Source organism: Camelina sativa, chromosome 4 (assembly GCF_030686135.1).
Source record: "Camelina sativa cultivar CO46 ecotype springtype chromosome 4, ASM3068613v1".
Lineage (NCBI taxonomy): Eukaryota > Viridiplantae > Streptophyta > Magnoliopsida > Brassicales > Brassicaceae > Camelina > Camelina sativa.
This window is the reverse complement of record NC_141883.1, coordinates 15,996,961-16,019,973: the sequence shown is the minus strand read 5'-3', so window position 1 is coordinate 16,019,973 and position 23,013 is coordinate 15,996,961. Positions and strand designations below refer to the sequence as shown.

The window sequence follows — 23,013 nt, the reverse complement described above, 5'->3', positions numbered from 1 at the left end:
TTACCATTCTTTAACCAAAAGGCACCGGCTTAATCCAAACAATAAGGACATGCTAACCGACCATGAATTGTCCATCCAAAAAGCATTCCATATGCTGGAAAGTTGCTTATCGTCCACATGAGTACAACTTTTAAGAGAAAATTCTGCTTAGTAGAAATATCATATGATTCTTCACCGTTAACCCACAAATCTTTCGGCTCTTCTATCAATGATTGGAAAAAAATATCCAGACTTCTCTTAGGATGATTTGGCCCAGGAACTAGAATGGTTAGATACAAAAATTCTTGCTTCATACACAACGCATGTGGCAGATTATATGGAGTCAGTATTACAGGCCACAACGAATAGTTATGTCCTGACATACCAAATGGATTAAAACCGTCCGTGCATAATCCAAGGTAAACGTTTCTTGGTTCATATGCAGAATCATGGTGTACCTTGTGAAAATGCTTCCATGCTTCTCCATCAGATGGATGACACATTTCTCCATCATTAGCTAAGTGTTATGCATGCCATCTCATTTCTTTTGCCGTATTAAGAGATAGATATAATCTCTTCAGTCTATCGGCTATTGGCAAATAAAACATTTGACGATATGCAATTTTTTTCTGCCCAATCTTCTGAGCAGGAATAAATCTATGTTTTTTACAGAACAAACAGTTCTCTTCTTTCTTAGCATCTTTCCATAATATCATGCAATTAACTTGTCATACGTCAATCTTTGATAAGGTAAACCAAAAGACCGCATAAGCTTCTTGATATCATAGTACGACTTTGGTGAGTGGTTACCTTCTGGCAAATATTCTTGCATCATCGAGCAATTGAGTCCATACATTTTTTAAAAAGATTATAATCTGTCTTCAATCTCATTAGATGAGCCGCTAAAGAGAGCTTCGTAAGCCCTTATTTACATCCATCATAAATTGGCTGTTTTGTAGCATTCAACATGTCAAAAAAAAAAATTTGCCTCAAAATTAGGCTCTTCTTCCAACATCTGATCATACTCTATCTCTGTATTACCAAATACATCTGAAACCATTGTCGCGTAAGGATCTATTGGATCTGTGTGAGACTCAGTTCTGAATACATTATCTCCAGAATCGTTGTTTAACATATTATAATATTCTCCATGAGAAGTCCAAACACAATAGTTAAGCATAAATCTTTTGTTATATAAGTGTGTCGATACGATACGTTCTTTTTGTAACTTTGGATCATTCTCACACTTTACACGTGGACAAAACAGCTTTTTCTTCTCGAGAAACAGAGGCTGACTTTTAGCAAACTTTAAAAATGTGTCAAACCCTTAATAGTAAGTGTCTGAAATCCTATTGGTTGTATGATCGATTCTTTCATATGTCTAACGCCTTGTAGCATATAAATCATTAATAGAAGACATTTTGAACACCTGAAAATATATTTGAGAAAGTAAAATTAGAGAACATTACAAAATTGAATTAACATAGCCATGTATGTTCTTATATAATTTAGGCAATGAGATGGGGCAGAGACTCGATCTATTCAACAAACAAAACAAAAAAGATAGTAGTACTCTCTTTAGTTCTACATCTCTTTAAGGAAACAAAAGAAATTGAGGAGAAAGGCTACCGGAATTAACGAACACAAACGATGAGGTCTCTGTTCCTGAAGTCACTAATGAACACAAACGATGACTAGTAGCTTGGACCTTTGTGAAAACAAATCCTGATGTGATTCTATCTACCCTCTATAGCATATTTACGATGTAAGTTTTGTGATTCTAAAGTTTTGGTGACTAAGTTATGTTGAATAAATCTTCCTAGATTTTAGGAGAGATATATTTAGTTTGTTTAGTTTAGGCGTAATTTTAATAATTGTTTTATTTATAAAAATCTCTATTTCACTTATAATTTTTATTGTTGGAGAGTTTTGTTGTTCTTTGGTCTAATGGATTTTGCTCGCAATTCTGGTTAGTTGTTTTTAATTAACTTTATAGATTTGTTCTGGCAAAAAAAAAAAGAAGAAATTTAAGCTTAAGGTAATAACTTGTATGTTCGATGTTTTGCATTCATATTGATTTTTGGTAATTTCGTGTTTATAGGCAAACTGAAACAAGAAACGATTGAATTGGAAATTGTTCAAAATGTGGAAGAAGTACAAGCTGTTCAAAAAACCGAGCAGAAGAAAAAAGTTCACCATAGATTCGATCTAAACAAAACGTTTTATTATGAGGATGGAGGAGAGTTTCATCCCAGAGAGGGAGAGTTTCATCCCGAAGATAAAGTTGTTCAAGAAATGAAATAAGATGAAAAAGTTCAACATGAATTTGATTTAAACGACAAGAGGATTTATTATGGACAGCTTCATCCCTATAAGAAAAGGGAACAAGTCGTCGTAGATATGCTTAAGCTTTTGATGCCGAACAGTTTTTGATGAAGAATAGACAGTCTTTCTGGTTTGATTAATAAGTTTGTTGATTACGTCCAAGTTCAATAAGTTTTTCTAGATTGCAGCTGCAGGAATAAAGATATCTAGTTTTTGAGTTTGTTTTGCTTTGCTTAACGGAGTTCTCCGGTCTATTCAAAGAACTTGTCAATAATTTATTTGGTTATTTTGTATCTTAGGCAACTTGAAAAATTGATTTCTTTTGTATTATGATGCTCTGTGTTTTTCTCAAACTAATTGAGAAACAAAAACAGAATAAATCAATCTAAGTCAGTGTCAATGGCTCCTTTATTTTAAGATATGATTATGATTTTGGACATGTTCTTTGTGTAGAGTTGCATAATGGGCTTGAGGTGAATTGTTTTAGGCCCAGTTGGAAGCAGCTTAGGTTACAAAAGAAGAAGAGACGACACAGAGACAAGTCTACTTCATGTGGTTCCATAAGTGAGAAAGATATAGAGATAGAGAAGAGATCGAGCTTGTTGAGAGAGTTATTCTTGTTGTTTTTTTTTCTGTTCTCTTGTTCTTCTTTTATTCTTCTTTCTTTATTCTTATGGCTTGAATTAGTGTTTGGTTTAATTAACTATGGTGAAGGATGTGGTAGATGTTCCCGGAGAAGGATTTGGGACAAGAGACTATTAAGATCCTCGTCCACTGCAAAGGAGATATCTCTGGTATGAATCTTCTTCAATCTTGATTTTGGTCCGGTATCGCTTAGGTTTGGATTTAGTAAATATGTCGTCAATATTGATGAGAAACTAGACTATGTTTTATTTACACTAAACCAATCAAGTCGGTTGGATTAATATTTTCTCCAATTTTTTAGATATTTGTACATAAAGATATATGCAAACAAGTTAACTGAGAAAACAAATTAACTATATTAGAATTTTCTATATCCTTAAAATTTTGTTTTTTTAATACCAAAATAGCGCCTTAATTTTTCCCAATAGAACCTAAAATTTTCATTACCGCTTTAATTTTTCGTGAAATTTCCCCAACTCTTAAAAGTCCTAAAACTGCGTCAAAACTAATTAACCACCTCCCTCTACTTCTCAGGTCTCTAAGTTACTTCCCATTTATAAGACCTATTGGACTTTATTTCCTTTCACAGATCTCATTGAAAGGTATTTCTATAAATTTTATTTATTTTTAGAAGTTAATCTAGATGTTAAATTATGAATATTTACTCGCTTCCAAGTTTACAAATCTCTCCTAATCATTGTTGTTGTGGTTTTACACAATCTCTGCTTACAGTTTTTACAAATCTTGTTAATCTCTATTAATTTAGATTAGAGTCGTTTTAAAAATCTATGTTACTCTCTATTAATTTAGATTAGAGTCGCTTTAATTTTTCACTTTGTAAAATTAGGGATGGATAACTTTTCAATGTTTATGTGTTTATAGTGTACGTATGGAAGAGCCATTTGTGGATCGTTCGAGTTTACATATGTTGCGTCCATCTCGGTTAAATGAAGCTAAATGGTATGGATTTATTTCAACATACTATTGATTACTTTCACATAGTTATAACTCATTAAGTAATTTATTTCAATGGAGCAGGTTTAAATACCATACCCAAGTATCAACTAGTGTCTAAAAGGTCATTCAAAGTTATTTTAAGGGACCATGGTACTCTTGGGGAAAAGTGCCTCCCTTCTACAAAAGAACCTGGTTTATACTGTTTATGGTAGTAATGTTGTCTGTTATATTTCATTAGTCTATTTCATAAATGATTTACAATATTACTCATCATGTGTGATTACTTTGTTTTCTCAGAAAAAGTTTAACTGGGATGCTTCTATAACCTATCAAGTTGAAAGAGAGTTTAATAAGCTTGTTGCTCGCCTCAAAGGAATGATAAGCCATGCAAAGAATGGACGAGAAAAACCAGAGTGGATTTTGTCTAACTATTGGACAATTATGCAAAAACATTGGGCAACACCAAAAGCGAAGGCAACTAGTGAGAAGGCTCGTGCTTCTCGAATGTTTGATCGCAATGGTTTAGGCCCACTCTCATCTAGCAGATTCATGTTCGTATGTCAAAGTTCAAGCTGTTTTGGTAATGTATACATTTTCTATCAACTTTCATATATATTCATGATCATTTTGTATTAGTTCACTTAGTTTTTATTGTCTTGTTTATAGGAAGCAAACAAAAGTCTGACGGAACCTATGTTGATCAACGAGCATGATTGATCGCAGAAACTTATGAAAAGCATTTACAAGAACGCTTGGAACAACTTGAATCTTCTGGTGAAGAGAATGTGACAGCTGAAAATCTTTACAAAGATGAGAAAAATGAGATTTATATCAAGGTAACATTTCAAAACCTTATATTCTTTAAGATTTTTTTGAGATTATATATTTGTGATTAGTATATTAAGGTTTAGCCATATACGTTATTAGAGTGGATCAAATTTGTTAGTCACCATAGAACTGTCGTGTTTTATTGTTTGGTTTGAGTTACGTACGTGTGGTGTATTAGTTTGGCTTGAGTTGTATTGATTTGGTGTATGGCAGCTTATGTATTTGTTTTTTATTTCTATGCTGCTGGATCATCTAAACAAGGTCAAATCTTTGGACTTGGAGCGTTTAGTGAGGTTATGATAGAACGAAGATGTATAACTGTGTATTTATTCTGTATCGGTATACAAAAAGAAGTCTAGAGCATCATATTCTCTAGATCGTCTCTCTCAAATTCTCACGCAGGAGAAAGTCATACACCAAATACATGAAATGAACTTTACCAACAAACAAACACTTTATACTCTTTCTGCAAAAGTCGGTTGCAAATATTATTCTTTCTCTTCTGAAAATATCTTTAACAGCTTGCTCACGTGTCATCCTCACGTGACTTCTTCTTACGCACGTGCACACGGTGTAGCTTATCAATACCCCCCCCCTTCAACATCAAGCTTGTCCTCAAGCGATAAACAAGGAAACTCATGCTGCAATTCCTTCACCGGTTCCCACGAATTCTCATGAGCTGGCAACCCTTGCCAAGCGATCAATGCCTCCCACACGCCATGATTGTTGTAACGAGTCTCCAATACCACCATTGGTTCCAAAATCTACTCACCGGCATCACAAAAAGTTTCAGGTAAGGGTAAAACATGAAGATGCTCACCCAACATCTGCTTGAGCTGAGATACATGAAACACCAGATGAATCTTCGAGCCAACAGGTAACCACAGCTTGTAAGTAGTCTTTCTGATTCGAGCCACGACCTGAAAGGGGCCAAAATACTTCACAGACAGCTTTTGACAAATGCGCTTAACCACCGAATGTTGCTTGTAAAGACGCAGCTTCAAATATACCCACAAATCCACTGCAAATTCCACATCCATGCGGTGTTTGTCTGCATTGTTCTTCATTAACTGCTGAGCATGAACCAAGTGCGACTTAATGTCAGCCAACATCGAAACACATTCCTGTGACATCTTCTCCAACTCGAAGTTCTGCGTAAAATGCGGCTCATAAGATAGTAAGGCAAGAAGATCGCGACCATAGACCACCTTGAAAGGAGTAGTCTTCAACGCCGTATGATACGAAGTGTTATACCATAATTCCGCCCAAGACAAAAATTTGTACCAAGTCTGCAGATGAGCCGAAGCAATACAACGCAGATAAGACTCTAAGCACCGGTTGACCACCTCTGTTTGGCCATCAGTTTGAGGGTGAAAAGTAGTGATGTACTTCAACTTAGTGCCGGCTAACTTGAAACAATCCTTCCAGAAATGCTCAAAAAGATCCGATCACGGACCGAGACAATTGAAGCAGGAAAGCCGTGTAAACGCACAATCTCTGCCACAAAACGTTGCGCCACATCTGAAGCCGAAAAAGGATGCTTCAAACCAATGAAGTGACCAAACTTGCTCAAACGGTCCACCACCACCAGAATAACATTAAACCCCTGAGAAGCAGGTAACCCTTCTAAAAAGTCCATGTTAATGTCAGCCCACACCGCTTGAGGGATTGGCAAAGGCTGCAATAACCCCGCCGGAGAGAGAGTAGAAGTCTTATGAGTCTGGCAAACAACACACTCCTACACAAACTTCTGAACATCCCACAGCATACCTTGCCAGTAAAAGGAGAGTTGAATCCTTTTCACCGTTTTCAATACTCCCGAGTGACCTCCAAACTCACTGGTGTTAAAAACATCCAAGATCAAAGAAATAAACCTGGAATTGGAAGAAATTACCAGTTTTTTTTATACCACAGCATGCCATCCTTCAGAGAATAACCCTTCTTAAACCCTTGTATCCACTGCTGCAGCTCGACATTCGCCCCAATTTTCTTGAAGATTTCCTGCAACTGCAACAAAGATGGCACCGTAAAAGCAAACAACTCCAGAGTCGAGACCAATACTGGAGTTTGAACCATCCGAGACAACCCATCAGCCGCTTTATTGTCAATGCCGCCTTGTACACAATCTATAAAGTCGTATGGTAAAAGCTTTGTCAGCCACTTCTGATAATCCATCGTCACCTCCCTCTGTTCCAAGAGAAGTTTAAGACTCTTTTGATCAGTGTGCACTGTAAACCGACGTCCCATCAAGTAATGATTCCATTTCTGGATTGCCAGGACAATTTCCATCAACTCCCTCTTATACACCGGCTTAAGTTGTTCCCTTAGAATTAACCCCACGCTGAAAAAGGCAATGGGTCGTTTCTCTTGCATCAACACCGCACCAAGGCCATAACCCGATGCATCTGCCTCGACCACAAAAACCTTAGAAAAGTTTGGCAAAACTAACACCGGAGCCGTAGTCATGGCTTGCTTTAAAGTGTCGAATGCTAACTAAGCCTTATCAATCCATTCAAATTTATCCTTCTGCAACAACTCAGCCAAAGGACGAGCAATAACACCATAACCTCGCACAAACCTTCGATAATAACCCGTTAGCCCCAAGAACCCTCGTAACTCCTTCACTGAGCAAGAACTAGGCCAACACATCATTGATGCCGTCTTGGTAGGATCAGTGGACACCCTGTCAGCAGAGATAATGTGTCCTAAGTAATCCACCTGAGACTGAGCAAAAAGACACTTCTTCCTGTTCACATAGAGTTGGTGTGCTGCAAAAATCTTCATCACCATCAATAAATGCTCCGCCAAAGATGAGCTATAAATCAAGATATCGTCAAAGAAAACCAAAATGAATCTGCGGAGATAAGGGCGAAACAATTCATTCATCAACGCCTGGAAAGTAGCCAGAGCATTTGTTAAGCCAAATGGCATAACAAGAAACTCATAGTGACCATCATGCATACAGAAAGCCGTCTTCTCCAGATCACTCTCACGCATCCGTATCTGATGATACCCTACCCTAAGATCAAGCTTGGAAAAAATGTTGGCACTATCCAAATCATCAAGCAACTGGTCGATCATAGGGATAGGAAACTTATCCAGAATAATGGCATGATTTAAGGCATGGTAGTCCACACAGAATCGCCAGCTCGAATTTTTCTTCTTAACCAGCAACACTAGACTAGAAAAAGGGTTACGACTTGGTCTGATTGTCCCCGCTTGCAGCATTTCCTTGACTAACTTCTCCATAACCTATTTCTGCGCATGAGGGTAGCGATAGGGTCGGACACTGACAGCAGTAACACCAACCACCAAATTAATAGCATGCTCCCGACCACGAACCGGAGGTAGACCAGTTGGTTCAGCAAAAACCGCCTCAAACTACTGCAACACCTCTTCTCCCACCCCGGAAACAACCGAAGACTGATCTTGAGAAACCACCTGAGTGGACAATTCTCCCACTGCATCACACTCCAAGAATGGAGAAGAACCCAGAAAAGCACAACTTGCCAACTGCAACTCTGTATCCCCCACCAAATACACTGACTGAGCCTTATACGTGAAATAATACTCATGAGTTTCCCAATCTACACTGCATTTTCCAAGAGTTAGCAACCAATAGATTCCCAAAATCACGTCTACTTGGCCAAGCTCTAAAACAATGATATCCAACGAGAAGGAGCAACCCGAAATATTGAAAGAGAGTCGACGACAAACTCCAACCCCGTGAAAACTCATTCTTGTCCCCAACTTGATGTTCAGATTGGCACCCGCTTGAACCTGTAGCTGCAGTCGTGCCACCATCCTGGGAGTGATAAAGTTGTGAGTCGCTCTGCTGTCAATCATCATCAGTGCCTCGTCGTGATTTATAATGCCCTTCATTTTAGTTATAGATGGGGAAGAGAGTCCCATAAACGAACTGTACGAGAGCTCCATTAGCTGTCCTACAGCGACCACCTCTACTTGTTCTTCCGATTGACAATGATCCTGCAAAACCTCCACCAAATAATCATCCAACACTGTAAGAATCTGTAACTCCTTATTAGGACACTCGTGACCAAGAGACCAATTCCCTTGACACTTAAAACAGATTCCTCTTCTTCTCATATCATCCAAGTCAGCATTGGAGTGGTGTTTTGGAGGACGTTGAACTGTATTAGACCGTTGTCTCTCAGTAACCTTGCTATTCCCAGAAACAACCGGTCTCCCTTTCCAAGTCACCACGGACTTAGACTGCTGCACACGCGTGGACTGATCACCATCACTTGATTCCCCTACTAGTTGCATCACCTTACGCAGATGGCTAGATTCCATAGAAAGTGCCACTGCCACTACCTCCGAAAAACTCTGCAGCTTCATCATATAAACCAGTTCCTGCATCTCCGGTCTCAAGCCATTAAGAAAGATGCCTCCCAACTTATGATCATCAAGGCCTCGAACCTGAGCAGACAGATCGTCAAATTGACGCACATACTCAGCTACAGAGCCAGCTTGTTTGATTCAAAAGAGACTCTGGCTAGGACCGTTGATCTGCAAGTTCCCAAACCTCAATAGCAAGTGATCCTTAAACTGGTACCAGCTATCAAAAGGTGCTCTGTTAACCTGCCAATTAAACCAACCCAAAGCATCGCCAACAAGATGCACCGACACCAGATCTAGCTTCTTTGGATCAGAGAAACCACCAATTCGAAATCAGCTCTCTGAAAGAGACAACCAGCTGTAGATATTATCACCCGATAACACCAGAATCTCCGAATTCTTTAGCAATTCCTCCCTAGAGCTAGGACCAATTTCACGGTGATTCAAACCCAAGGGAGTAGATAATACCTTCCGACGATAGTTGACAGACGGATCTGCCGATTGCGGCTCCAACGAGTCACAATCCACATCGCGAGGTGATTCATTTTCCAAAAGTAGCTCCATCGACTGACGCAACTCCGCTATGCCGTCCTTAACAAACTCCCGATCTGAGGATATCTCCTTCTGAATCGTATGCACACTTCGAAAAAGCTGCTCAACTTGCTTCTCTTCAAACTCCTAAGAAATCTCGGAAATGATAGGCGAAAGCTTCGGATCGTAACCCATACTCAGTGAACTTGCGATTTCTCCGATCAAACGTCACGACGCACCAATTTGATAGAACGAAGATGTATAACTCTATATTTATTTTGTATCGGTATACTAAGAGAAGTCTAGAGCATCATATTCTCTAGATCGTCTCTCTCAAATTCTCAAGCAGGAGAAATTCATACACCAAATACATGAAATGAACCTTAACAACAAACAAGTACTTTATACTCTTTCTGCAAAATTCGGTTGCATTCGATAGGGAGACCCTATCTCCTCTCTACTCTTTGTTCTTGCCATGGATGTCTTATCGAATAAACTAGTTCAAGGGGTCATCAATAATATTTTTGGCTCACATCCACTTTGTTCGGCTCAAATGGTTACCCATTTGAGTTTTGCGGATGACATTCTCATCTTTTCGATGGACAGCAAGCTTCTTTGGATGGTATTTTGGCAATATTGGAGGAATTAAAGGTAGAGTCAGGTTTGGGGCTTAACGGAGAGAAGACAGCTCTGTTTTTAGATGGAGACAACCTTTTGGCAAATGAGGTAATTCCAATCAACGCAGGGTTGGTTCAGCGATCCTTTCCAATCAAATAGTTGGGGGTGCCGGTATCGACTAAGAAAATGGGAAAGCAGGACTTCCAGCCTCTTTTGGACCATCATGCACCTCTCCTTTGCTGGAAGATTACAACTGATTCAGTTTGTAATTTACTCTACCATTGCCTTTTGGGCCTCCATTTTCATCCTGCCTAACAGTTGTTTGGAGGAGATTGAGAGTCTATGTAGTGCTTTTATTTGGAAGGGTGCCTCAAATTCTGCCAGGAGAGCGAAAGTCAGCTGGGACTCAGTTTGCACACCTAAGGAGAATGGAGGTTTAAAAAGACTGGTCCATTGGAATAAAGTCCTTTCTTTGAAGCTCATTTGGCTCATTTTTTCTGTTGGAGGTTCTCTTTGGGTTTCTTGGGTTCGGAGAAATTTTATTGGCAGTCAGTGCTTCTGGGATATAGATACTTCAGCTTCGGGTACTTAGATTTGGAGAGGGATATGTAAATTAAGAGCTCTTGCTAGGCTTTACATTGTTTGTGAAGTGAGTTCCGGAACTACTTGTAGGTTTTGGACCGATAATTGGACATCGTTGGGGCCTCTTTTGGACATCACAGGTGATGCTGGTCCGAGGTTGTCAGGTTTGCCAATTAACTCAGTGGTTACAAATGCCATAAGGGATGGACAGTGGTGGATTGCTCATAGTCGAACCCAGAATCCCATCGTTCAACTACTTAAGGCTTGCCTCCCTTCTACTTCAGTTGTCAACATGCAAGAAGATACTTATCTGTGGAAAATTGGGGATGCGTCAGCTTCAGATAAGTTCTCAACGGCGACAACATGGGAACACCTCCATCCTCTGGGAATCAAAGTGGAATGGTTTGAAGCGGTTTGGTTCAAGGGTAGGATCCCCAAACATGCTTTCATTGCTTGGCTTAATTCTCGACATAGGCTGCTTACTCGTGATCGACTATTATCCTGGGGGTTGAATGTCCCTGCAAATTGTCTTCTCTGCAATTATCATAATGAATCCCGACAACACCTGTTTTTTTACTGCTCGTACGCGGCTGAAGTGTGGTATGCCTTCACTAACAAAGCTTAGGTATCGCCTCCAATTCTCTTTGATGATGGGTTCAATTGGTTGAAGAATCCGTGTAGAGACAAAAATACTGTCTGGATTCTCTGATTAGCATATCAAGGCTCAGTGTATATGATCTGGAAGGAATGTAACTCGCAGCTTCACACTTCCACCTCTAGACCAGCCTTGAGTCTTATCTCAGAAATTAAAAGCCTCCTTAGGTCTTATCTCGGTACATTAACGCTCAAGCAAAGGAATGTTCTCCCGAACGACACTCTCTTGGTCACTTGGTTTAGAATTTTCCATTAGTATGTAACCTTGTTTTAATGTAGGTGTTACTCATCATAGGATGCACTACTTGTATTGTTTCCCCCTCTTTGAATGGAATGAAAAGGTATTTGTTGGAAAAAAAGAAAAAAAAGAGGGTCGGTTGCAGATATTATTCTTTCTCTTCTAAAGATATCTTTAACGGCTTGCGCACATGTCATCCTCACATGACTTCTTCTTACGCACATACACACGGTGTAGCTTATCAGGTTTTACCATCTGTTGGTGCCTCTTCAAGTGTACCACAATCTGGTGAAGAAGTAGAGACGATAACACATCGAATGCAGGAGATGGAAACTGATAAAAACAAAACCTTGAAGAAAATCAGCAAATCCAGAAAAGACATGAAGGTATGGAGAAACTTGTTGAATCTTTTGCATGTCAAAATATTAAATCCAAGGTCACTACCAAGACCATCCACCTTTATCTAACTACTATGGTTTGATTGTATTTCCTTTCAGTTGTGTTTATGGATTAACTTTGTGTTTAGTTTGTATTTCCTTTTAGTTGTATTTATGTATTAACTTTGTATTTGGATGTTAGTTTGTTATGTATATATTATCGTTTGCATATTATTTTAGTTTTCATGTTATATTCTATAATTATATATTTGTTGAAATATGGTGAATGGATTTAATTTTTAAAAAGAAAATCTAGGAACGAGAAAATGTCACAAATAAATACAAATTGTGGTAATTAAAAACAAATAAAAAAACAAACAAAAAAAACAAATTGTGACGGTTGTGTGTCTCTAATCGAGTCACTAATTGTGTCCAGTTTGTGATTGTATTTTGGTGGCAAAAAGTAACAGCATAGTGACTTAAAGTAGTAATAATTTGTAACAAATATATGACATTTTTTGGGTCATGTTCTGTGTCATATTTGTGATTGTATTAACCGTCATAAATTGTAATTTTTTTGTGACTATTCAAATATCGTCACAACTTGTGATGAATTGTTACTTCAAAAACATCACAATTATTTATGAGTTTTTGTGACTTACACCCAGTTGTGACCATTTTATTGTGATCTAATAAAATTTGTTTCATTTTTGTCACAATAAAGTATTTGTGACCGAAAATTGATATATTATGACCATTGAATTGGTAACAATATTCATTTTTTATTGTAGTGATGAGGATGGTGGTAACGGTGATGTTGAATGATAGTAGTAGTGGATGAAACGGTCAATAATTAGTAGAGAAGAAATGTGGTTTGTAAGTTTACGGTAGAAAGATGAAGAGATAAAACTAAGTGGTAGTCACTTGAGAAAGAGTTGTTTTTGTAGGTTTACGGTAGAAACTGATTCTTTTTTAGCAGAAACTGATTCTTTTTTAGCGCAAAATTTACTTAATTATTATATTTTTCCAGTCCAAATTGTATCATGTTTTAAGCTAATTACAAAATCCAGAGTGTGCTATATTTCCCATTAAAGATTAATCAGATGATAAAAATTTGAAGATGACAAATGTTCGGATCACCTATTATTATAAAATAAAATAAAAGAAAGAAAATTAAAAGAAACAATTAAAAAGCAAAGCAAAAAGAGAATATGTATATGTAAAAGAGACAAATATCATTTTTGTGTAAAAAATAACATTTATAATTAAAAAAAGCATCAATTATTTTTTTGTGGTTAGTTAATAAAAAATTTCTTGGTTATACAGCCTGTATTTTTTAATATAGGTTATTGTGTTAATTATGAACAAAATTATCGTCATGAACCTAATTTTTCCTTTTTTTTTTTAAATGGTCAGTTTTCATACATTTGCTTTCACTCGACAAAAAGAAATTATGAGTATGATCACAACATGAGTGGACAGACGTTACTGCAAGTTGCAATATATCTTGTTTTGTGGCTTACAAGTGAAGTTGACGCCAGGGGAGAGAGATGAAGCAAAGATGCAACCTTTTGATTTTGATGCTTTAAATTAAATTACATGGACCCAATCCACACAGAGAATAGAAAAAATAAATGTGATTTTGCTTTAGAGAAAGAAGCGGAATGATGCAGCATAATCAGAGTGTTAAAGTGAAACTAACTACATAGATTGATAGAATGATAGTGTTTGTGTCATTATCCGTATTCAAACTCGTATAACATACGGATTTTTTTTTCTGAATATAATATCTTATGTATATATAAATTTTAGTTAATTTAAACATTATCATTCAGTTTTTTATTTATCGGTTGATGTTTTTACATTGATCGGTTTTATTATTAAATTATTGTATGAATATTTTTGAATCTTCATAACTGATAAAATTTGTCTGATGAAGAAGAAAGAAAGATGAAATGTGCCTTTTAATGGCGTGTGAGTTGTGACGTAAAGGAGAGACAAAATTGATTCTTCCTGCTACGTTGTTTTCTTCCCAAAGTGGAAATAACGAAAGATCTGAGAAGAGGAGACACTCAAAAAATATCTAGGATCTAGCAAAACCACACAATCCAATTAAATAAAATTCATATCTTTCAAATAAATTATTCAAAAACTATGAAACGTACTGTTAATTTGTAACATATTTAAATTGGCAAACTGTTATATATGCCCATTAATAATTAATTATTTGAAACAAAAATACATTTTATTGTTTTCGGTGTTTAAGATCTATGTAACCGATTAAGAAAAAAAAAACATGTCACGACGACTCATGAGACGTAGAAACGTCAAAGACCATAGAATGGTAATACTATTATATGTGATCCTACAACAAGACACGGCCACCACAAATCTCTGTCACATTCTCTCCTTCCTTTTCAACCTTGTATATTATTTTTACTTCTCTTTATTATTCGAATCTCTAAAGCTTCTTTTTATATACACAACACACACGTCGAAACCACTAAAAATCTCTATTGCAAGAAAGAGAGAGTTCAAAAATGAAAAACACCCATTTACCTGAGGAATCCAAGGAACCAATCTCTCCAAGATCTTCTCACCGGGATCATGTATTGGTCGAGAAACAAAGCAAGACAGCTACAAAAACATGTTTGCCTGAGACAACGGTGTTGTCAGGACGTGAGAGGCTGAAGAGACATAGAGATGAGGTTGCCGGAAAAGTTCCTATACCGGATAGTTGGGGAAAAGAAGGGTTGCTTATGGGGTGGATGGATTTCTCGGCCTTCGACGCTGCTTTTACTTCGAGCCAGATTGTTTCTGCTCGAGCTGCGTTAATGGCTGACGCTGGAGATGATGCCGGGGCTAGAGGAAGTAGGCCTCAACGCCTTCGAGTTGAGAGTTCTTGTTGATTCCTTTTTGTCTTAGATAAAATGTCTATGCAAATAATACTCTCATCTTGTTTTTGAAATGTTTATTAGATACCTATCTTCACATTGATTTTGGAATTTTGAACCACTGATACAATTTTTCAAAGTTTTTATATAGTTCACTTTGTGTAATTGAATTGATTTGTAAATGGAATTGCCGGTAAGACAAACCTATTTTTTGGCTATAATTATATAGTTTGATTATGTAAACGTGAGTTGGAGGATAATTAACTTATTAGCTATTAAAAAATTAAAGTGATATTGATTGAGAATTGTGTAGTGAAGGATTCATGCTTTTGTAACAACATGACATTTTCTGATCAAACGTTAGATTATGTTATCAACGTTATCATCAAACTGTCTATAGTTTCTGATTCTTTAATGCCTATTTTCAAGTTTTTCGATTAATCAAGAAACTATCGATCTTTGATCTTGTAGTTTCTTCGATCGGGCTAGCTAGATATCTAATGTAAAATAAGTTACTTGCGGTTGCGGTCACCATTTCTCGAATCCTAAAACTTAAAGAAATTGCATAAATTTAGTTGGTAGAGCCAACAACTCAGAGGCACACTACTCCATGTCAATATCCGAGTCACTACTCTTTTACGTTTCTGATGTTACTATTTGATTAGATGAAAAAACTACCTAATGCATTCTCTTTTGATATTGTCATGTTGGAAAATGATCTAAATCAATGTGAACAAGAAAATATCACATGTTTTCATAAAGCACAAGGCTGGTCCGTGATTTATGATACTTTAGAACCACCACAAAAACAAAAACACAGCTAGCTGTAGGAATGACTAAAACACCCATGTCACATTTATGACAACAACATATAAATCAAGGTCATTTCGGTATTTTCCAAACTCTTTTCAATCTCGATAGCTTCATCGTTCTGGTCGGCACAATTGAAATCGAAGTTGTTCTCTTCTCTTCCTTAAACTAAAAGGGCAAAAGAGTGCACTCTTGAGATGGGATCCAGGGACCAAAAGGTAAAATGGAGTTGGAGCTCAGCCTTAATCGGAGCAGTATCAGCAACAGCAGCAGCTTCACTCCTCAGCGCCAAGCCAAAAGATCCAACGTTCCACCTTATCTCCATAGACCTCACCTCACTCAAATTTAACCTCCCTATCCTCGACGCAGAGCTAATGCTTACCGTACACGTCACTAACCCTAACATCGCACCCATCCATTACTCCTCCACCACCATGACGATCCTCTACGATGGCACGGTTCTTGGCTCGGCCGAGGTCAAGGCTGGCTCGCAGCCGGCGAGATCTTGTCAGCTTCTCCGGCTACCGGCGCGTCTTAACGGGATGGAGCTTGCGCAACACGCGCGGCAGTTCTTTTCTGACGTGGCGAAGAGAGAGATGAAACTTGAGGCTAAGCTTACGATTGAAGGAGCGGCTAAGGTTATGTGGTGGGATCATAGTTTTAGGGTCCACGTGGATAGTTTCGTAACCGTTGATCCTGTCTTTCTTGATGTTATTGGTCAAGAGAATAAGTCTCAGATGGATCTGTTTCTTACTTGAAGTTGATTTAATTGTACCATTTTTAGATTATTTGTGGTTAATTTAATTTTTTTTTTCAGTTATTGAATATGTCTTTTGAATTATATTAGCTTAGTTTAAGTTCAAGATGACTATCTTAACCAACAAAAAAATACTGTCAAATTATTGTCGTTCTAATAGTTAAACTTTGTTTCAAATTAGTTATCGTTTCATGTTTTTAATACCCATTTTTGAGAGATTTTTTATTTTTATCTCTATTATTTTAGCATATATCAATATATTAATTAGAATAAAACAAAAAAATAATATTTTTTTAATATGTGTGAAATAGCCTTATTCCACATTCCACAACTAATTTGAAAGTAAGATAATTTACACTGCATAAGCTTAGATCTATGTTTAATTGATGGATATTAAACTAAAAAATATGCATTAACTAGATTTCAAACAATGCTTTTGTATACAAAACATTTGTGTTAATTATGGGAACCAAAACTTTAATTTTATTTAGTTATGTTTGAAATTTTGTATGTCAAAAGTGAACTCCCTTGTCTTAACATTCAAATGGAAGTGTTGGATATGATTCTTCCAAGGAATCGGCACCTTCAAGTTGGTAGATAGAGACACCTTGATTCTTAAGACGATGAAGCCTCAAGAATAAGGATGGTGGAAGTTGCGGAAAGACTCTTGATATACCAGTTTGATCCCTCAGCCTCGCACCAAGTAAATCGGATCTCTCAGCATCGCACCAAGGAGATCGGTTTTGTTGACTGTTGGAATCACACCAAGCAGTCAGTTTTGATTGTTGGAATCACACCAAGCAATAGGTTTGTTCACAAAGAACATAAGAGAATCACTCTCATAAAAGAAAAGGTTTTGATAAAAAGTTGGATGTTTATTTCATTCCTCTAATATTAGTTTATAAAGGAAAGGAAACTCGGTAACATAGCCAAGTATTAATTATTCTTGAAACTAGAAGACAATAAAGATAGACAGTTGAATGAAGATTCAACTCTTGGTGCATGTATCCTTTCCTCCAAAGTAACTCTTTGTGACACCCTACTTACAGAGACTTGCGGAGAGGTTTAAAAGAATTGATTTGGCCACCTATGTCACCAAAATGCACTTATCTTTTCGGTCAAGAGTCCTGAGAGAACTCCAGAGTTAAGTGTGATTGAGCTGGAGTAGTCTCAGGATGGGTGACATTCCGGGAAGTGACTATCGGAACTGTGCGAGTGAGGACAAAACACAGGGAAAGATTATGTGGTGATTTGTAGGGACGGTAACAAAGTCTTTAAAGCCTCCCGAACGTAGCAAACCAGCCGTCGGATATGGATGGGCTTACGGGCCTAGTGAGAGAACGTGAGGCCCATTAATAAAGGTGGGCCCATGGATTGAGATTAGACATGGGGCCCACTAAGAGGTGGCGGTCGGGGTGTTACACGTGGTATCAGAGCCGAACTCAGATGAGTGTGGAGTCGAGTGGGCTCATACTGTCGGAGGTGACAGTCTTGGTGCGCAACGAGAACATTGCGATATGTTAGTGGGGGTGAATTGTGACACCCCGGTTTCAGAGACTTGCGGAGAGGTTTAAAAGAATTGATTTGGAAAACCTATGTCACCAAAGTGCACTTATCTTTTCGGTCTAGGGTCCTAAGAGAACTCTAGAGTTAAACGTGCTTAAACTGGAGTAGTCTGAAGATGGGTGACCTTTCGGGAAGTGACTGTCGGAACTGAGCGAGTGAGGACAAAACACAGGGAAATATCATGTGGTGATTTGTAGGGATGTTATCAAAGTTTTTAAAGTCTCTCAGACGTAGCACGTTATCAAAGTTTAAAAACTGGCCGTCAGATATGGATGGACTCATGGGCCTAGTGAGAGGACGTGAGACCCATTAAGGAAGGTGGGTCCATAGACTGAGATTGGACATAGGACCCACTAAGAGGTGGCGGTCGGGGCATTATACTCTTGTTGCATGTATCTCTATTTCGTTACTCCTCTTTGATCACAAAATAAAGTGATTATTTTGGACTTTCTTGGACTTGAATTAGGCTCAAAGTAGACTAGACTTGATAGACATCACCCTCAATATAATTTCACATACTCTTTTTGGCCATAAGTTATTGAATAAGCTCATTAGACCATCTCCACTAGAGCAACTCATATGAATTGCTCATAATTAAACTAATCATATAACTAATATTAAACTAATCAAAGCAATCTGTAACAAATTTAAAGAAAATCAACCTTCCACTAGAGATTCTCTATAAAATTGCTTAATCATTAAATATTATTTTTTAAAACAATTGTTTATATTTATCAAATCACTTCCTAACTTGTTCATATGCACAAAATTCATATGGATTTCACAATTGCATAAATCAATACATGAAGCTCTCTAGCATCCAAATACACATCAACACATAGATCATCAATTCACCAATAGTAAAGGAAAAAGATTAGAGAGAGAGAGAGGTATCTATTAAAACAAGTTACTATATATCATGAAGGAAGACGACGATTACACACACCTATATTTCTAGCTTAATTGAACGACAATACAAACAAGATATGAAACAAAACAATGTACCTAGAATGACGCATCTGTACTTGCTCAGTATTTGTAATAATCAATAGGAAAGAGAAAGCTTACAAGCTATTCTTTAGCAAACAAAGTTCATCTTTACATGGAAGATATACCAAAATCTTTATGCAATGAATCACCTTAATAGAGAAGTCGGTTATACCAAGTAGTAGTAGATTCGATTCAAAGTAATGAGCCAATGCTTTTGCAAGCATTTGCTGATAGAATTCTGCAAAGAAAAAAGAGCCAAACATAATTACACCAAAATTTGAATAGATTGTGGATTGCCTTGCATAAACCTTGTATAAACCTTGTGTTACACATTCTTGCATTGGTGAGAGTTTGAATAAACCTTGCTGGATTGCCTCCCCAAAGTTCCCAGATGGGATTCTATGACCAGTGAACCTTCCATTAGAATTGAATGTTGCCCAATGATGCACTCAGGTTCGATAGTGCATGATCTTAAAAGACTGTATGCACCAACTGTCACATACCTATATCGATCAATGTCTCTGCTGGCAATCCTAACTCATCATTAAAGCTGTCAAAATGGGCGGGCTGTCCATGGGTGGACCATGTCCAATTCATTATGGACCGGTCATGGACAAGCCCATAATTGAAACGGGCTTAAGTGGGCGTGGACAACAAAGCCCACGGACAAAACGGGCGTGGACAACCTGGACATTGAGCGGCCCATTGGTCAGACAATTCTAGGTCAAAATTGATTTGGGGGAAATCGTAAAACACATTTTTCACTTTTTCATTTTCTCATTATTACACCATTTTTCACATTTTACAAAATTTGTTATATTATTGTCCAATGGATAGCCCATAAAAATATGGGCATAAATGGGCATGGTCGTTAATGGACTGGACGTTAATGGATACGGACAACTATTTTTCCAAAAATAAATTGGACAATGTTGGACGGGTCAAAATGGACGTGGACAGCCCATTTTGACAGCTCTACTCATCATGGATCTCCTGCAAACCTGCAAGAACAAAAAACAGAACCTATAGTTTTAAAAATGAAATCCTGCAGTCTCTATGATCCCATTTGGTTAGTTAAAAACTCAATCTTCTTCTCTATCTCCTCTATCTCATATAAGATCACCCTCGGCTCTTTCCACACAACCTTGAATGCATCTCTATGAACCAGCCCGTCCTAACTCCAAACCAAGAACTCTCGGTTCTCTAGCAATCTCTTTCTTAACATCATCTTTACTAAAACCCATCTTCAACTCATCAAGCAATGAATTAAGTCTAGTCTCAGTACCAATCCCTAAAATCTCAGGAAAAACGTGAAAGAACCTCTTAATGTTATCTCAAGCAATGTCGATTCCAACTAAAACCTCATTCTTCCTGAGAATCTCAACCTCGTAACTCGTTCACTAAAATAACACCAGGGAATGAACTTAAAATCCTACTCACAGACTCACAGTACTATCACAAAACCCTAAACCTTTTTAAAACTTATATGGACCAATCCCAATCCTACTAGAATGTTCAATGACGCTCCATCGAGATGTATAAACCCTAGAGAGAGAGAGAGAGAGAGATGTTTTCGGTGAAACGGATCAACCACGATCACAAGATACAATTCTGGTTTCATACACCAATAACCCACGACTTTTAGGCCGGAAAAATCAAAGGATTCGAGTGAATCGATTGATTTTTCCGGTTTCCTGATGAATCGGCTTCGTTTCGGACAAAGAGAGAAAAGGAGAGAGGATCGCGAAAGAAAGAAAGAAAAATGGAAAAAAAAAATTTGTTTTATATTTACACAGCTACGTATCATAATAAGCCACGTAGTGTTCCTCAAGGGTTGCTCAATTGCTTCCCAAAGCAACGATACTCTGCTTCTTGGACTTGGAAATAGGTTTTTATTGAGACATTGAGGCCCAATAATGAGAGTAACTTTAAGAGTACTCCCCAGTGGAGATGCTCCTAAGTGCGTTACTTAGCCTTTTAGCTTTTTTCTAGTCATCATTGGTCCTTCAGGTACAAACAATGGTTCCTACGCTATAAGCTCCTCGACTTCAAACTCAGCTACAAGTTCCTCGATTTCAAGCTCAGTTTCAAGTTCCTCGGGTTCAACCTCAGGTACAAGCTACTCCTCATTAGCTCCATCCATGATCACATCAGTGTTAATCTACCAAGTTCTAAAATAAATTTGGTTTGATATAAGATGAATTTACTATATTCTATTTTTCTCACTTCCATTGCAAAGCTTTAATTTAAGAATCCTTGTTTAGTCATTTCTTATACAACATAGACTCATAGAGTAATAGCTTTTTAAATTTAGCTAGTCATACTTAAAAAGTTATTATTCTATTTTATCATCTAATTGTATTCAAAACTATATATGTTTAATTTAAGATTTGAAAATTTTTATTAATTTATCAAATATTAATTTATAGAATTTTTATTATATGGTCCCTAATTTTATTTTTATGAACTCTTTTCTCTCAGTTTGGCCAATCGACAAGTAACTTTTGTAATAAAAAAAATAAGAGATTTTTATATAATTTTTTTTTTTTTTTTTTGGCTAGCATGTTTATTTTATTTTGTAACACTTGTTATATATAAAATGGAAACATTTATGAGGAAAAAATGTTGATCTCATGTATCAATTAAATGTCAAAAGTCTTGTCATGTTCGTTTCGTTATCGCAGGCGGCGGCGGCGGCTGCGGCAGCGATAAACATTACCGCAGGTTGTTGTTCGTTTTGTCGTCGCTACCGCTGCAGTTGCCGCAGCCGCTACCGCTGGTTTTGTGTTTGTTTCGTTGACGCTACGACAATCTTTGGAAGCAATTTCGCATCAAACAAAATGGACCCAAAAGATTATCTTTATATCAATGGAAAGATCTTGCTCTTAAGTTTTCAGAACATGTTTGAGTAGGGGTGGGCATTTCGGTTAAAATTTGGGTTCGGTTTGGGTTCGGTTCGGTTCGGTTTATTCGGTTTTCATAAAACTCTAACCAAACTCAACCAAAGTTACTTTGGTTTGGTTTGTGTTTGGGTCGGTTTATGTTCGGTTCGATTTGGTTTGGTTCGGTTTTAGATTGGTTTTAAAAAATTAAATAATGTAATACTAACAAATAAATTAACTGTCCTTTGATATCGTAAAAATAAAATAAGCACTAAGTTATAAGTTCAATAATTCAAAACTTAGTGCTAAGTTCAATAATAAAATAAGCACTAAGTTATAACTGAACTTTAACCTTATCTTAGAGAGTAGAGACGATGACGTTGATTATGAGGGAAGAGAACAGAGGAAGAGGGCAAAGAACAGAGGAAGTTTGAGTGTTTGACGTCTGTAGAGTTTTAATGTTTTATACTTTAGAGTTTAACATAAGTTAAAGACCATTAAACCTAATTCTACATTAATTAATTAGTTAAAAAAATTATAGAAAATAAAATATCAAACATGTGCGAGAGGAAGCAATCGTGGGTTAGTGAGAATATTACATATTTACAAATTATGGTAATATACTAATATTAATAAAAAAAGCACATTGAACTGAACCGAACCGAACCATTTGGGTTAATGAAAAACATAACCAAATGGGTTGAAGGTATATTTGGGTTTGGTTTGGGCCGATTTGGGTTCGGTTGGTTTGGTTCGGTTCAGTTCGATTTAAATGCCCACCTCTATGTTTGAGACCCAAAATCCGAGGTCTGTAACTAAAAAAAACCTAAACCAAATAATCAACCTGTTTCACTTGACTTTATATCCTTTCTCCTTTAAGGCTTTCTCCGATGGAGGTTTTAAGAAGGGTTGTTATGTGAAAAAGGGAAAAAAAATTAATCAGAAAAAGGAAAAAAAATATAAGAGGTCTTCTTATTTAGTAGACTCAATTTACTTATAAGAGACTATACGCGTCACCAAT

General features: G+C 37.1%; 2 protein-coding genes and 1 long non-coding RNA gene across 6 annotated transcripts; all 3 read left to right on the top strand.

Moving 5' to 3' along the window:
- Nucleotides 1–1,881: 1,881 nt before the first annotated feature.
- On the top strand, nucleotides 1,882–12,327 carry LOC104780295 (uncharacterized). Of its 4 annotated transcripts, XR_766688.3 has the most exons (8): nucleotides 1,882–1,948; nucleotides 2,081–3,098; nucleotides 3,484–3,551; nucleotides 3,832–3,909; nucleotides 3,988–4,114; nucleotides 4,204–4,486; nucleotides 4,573–4,742; nucleotides 11,954–12,327. It is a non-coding gene; the product is annotated as an uncharacterized LOC104780295 (long non-coding RNA). The 4 variants fall into 4 exon arrangements; XR_015596757.1 differs by lacking the exons at nucleotides 1,882–1,948; nucleotides 3,484–3,551 and having other exon boundaries at nucleotides 2,505–3,098; nucleotides 11,962–12,327; XR_015596755.1 differs by lacking the exons at nucleotides 1,882–1,948; nucleotides 3,484–3,551 and having other exon boundaries at nucleotides 2,505–3,098.
- Nucleotides 12,328–14,501: 2,174 nt separating this feature from the next.
- LOC104780294 (protein BIC2) lies at nucleotides 14,502–15,190 on the top strand. The gene has a single exon (XM_010504795.2). The coding sequence runs from the start codon at nucleotides 14,634–14,636 to the stop codon at nucleotides 15,000–15,002; it is 369 nt and encodes a 122-aa protein (XP_010503097.2). The 5' UTR covers nucleotides 14,502–14,633; the 3' UTR covers nucleotides 15,003–15,190.
- A 464-nt stretch (nucleotides 15,191–15,654) lies between these two features.
- On the top strand, nucleotides 15,655–16,617 carry LOC104780293 (uncharacterized). Its single transcript, XM_010504794.3, has one exon. The coding sequence runs from the start codon at nucleotides 15,995–15,997 to the stop codon at nucleotides 16,553–16,555; it is 561 nt and encodes a 186-aa protein (XP_010503096.1). The 5' UTR covers nucleotides 15,655–15,994; the 3' UTR covers nucleotides 16,556–16,617.
- Nucleotides 16,618–23,013: the final 6,396 nt, after the last annotated feature.

Excerpts from the sequence above, each read along its gene's own strand:
- LOC104780294 (XM_010504795.2), top strand. The coding sequence starts at position 14,634 with ATGAAAAACACCCATTTACCTGAGGAATCCAAGGAACCAATCTCTCCA.
- LOC104780293 (XM_010504794.3), top strand. The coding sequence starts at position 15,995 with ATGGGATCCAGGGACCAAAAGGTAAAATGGAGTTGGAGCTCAGCCTTA.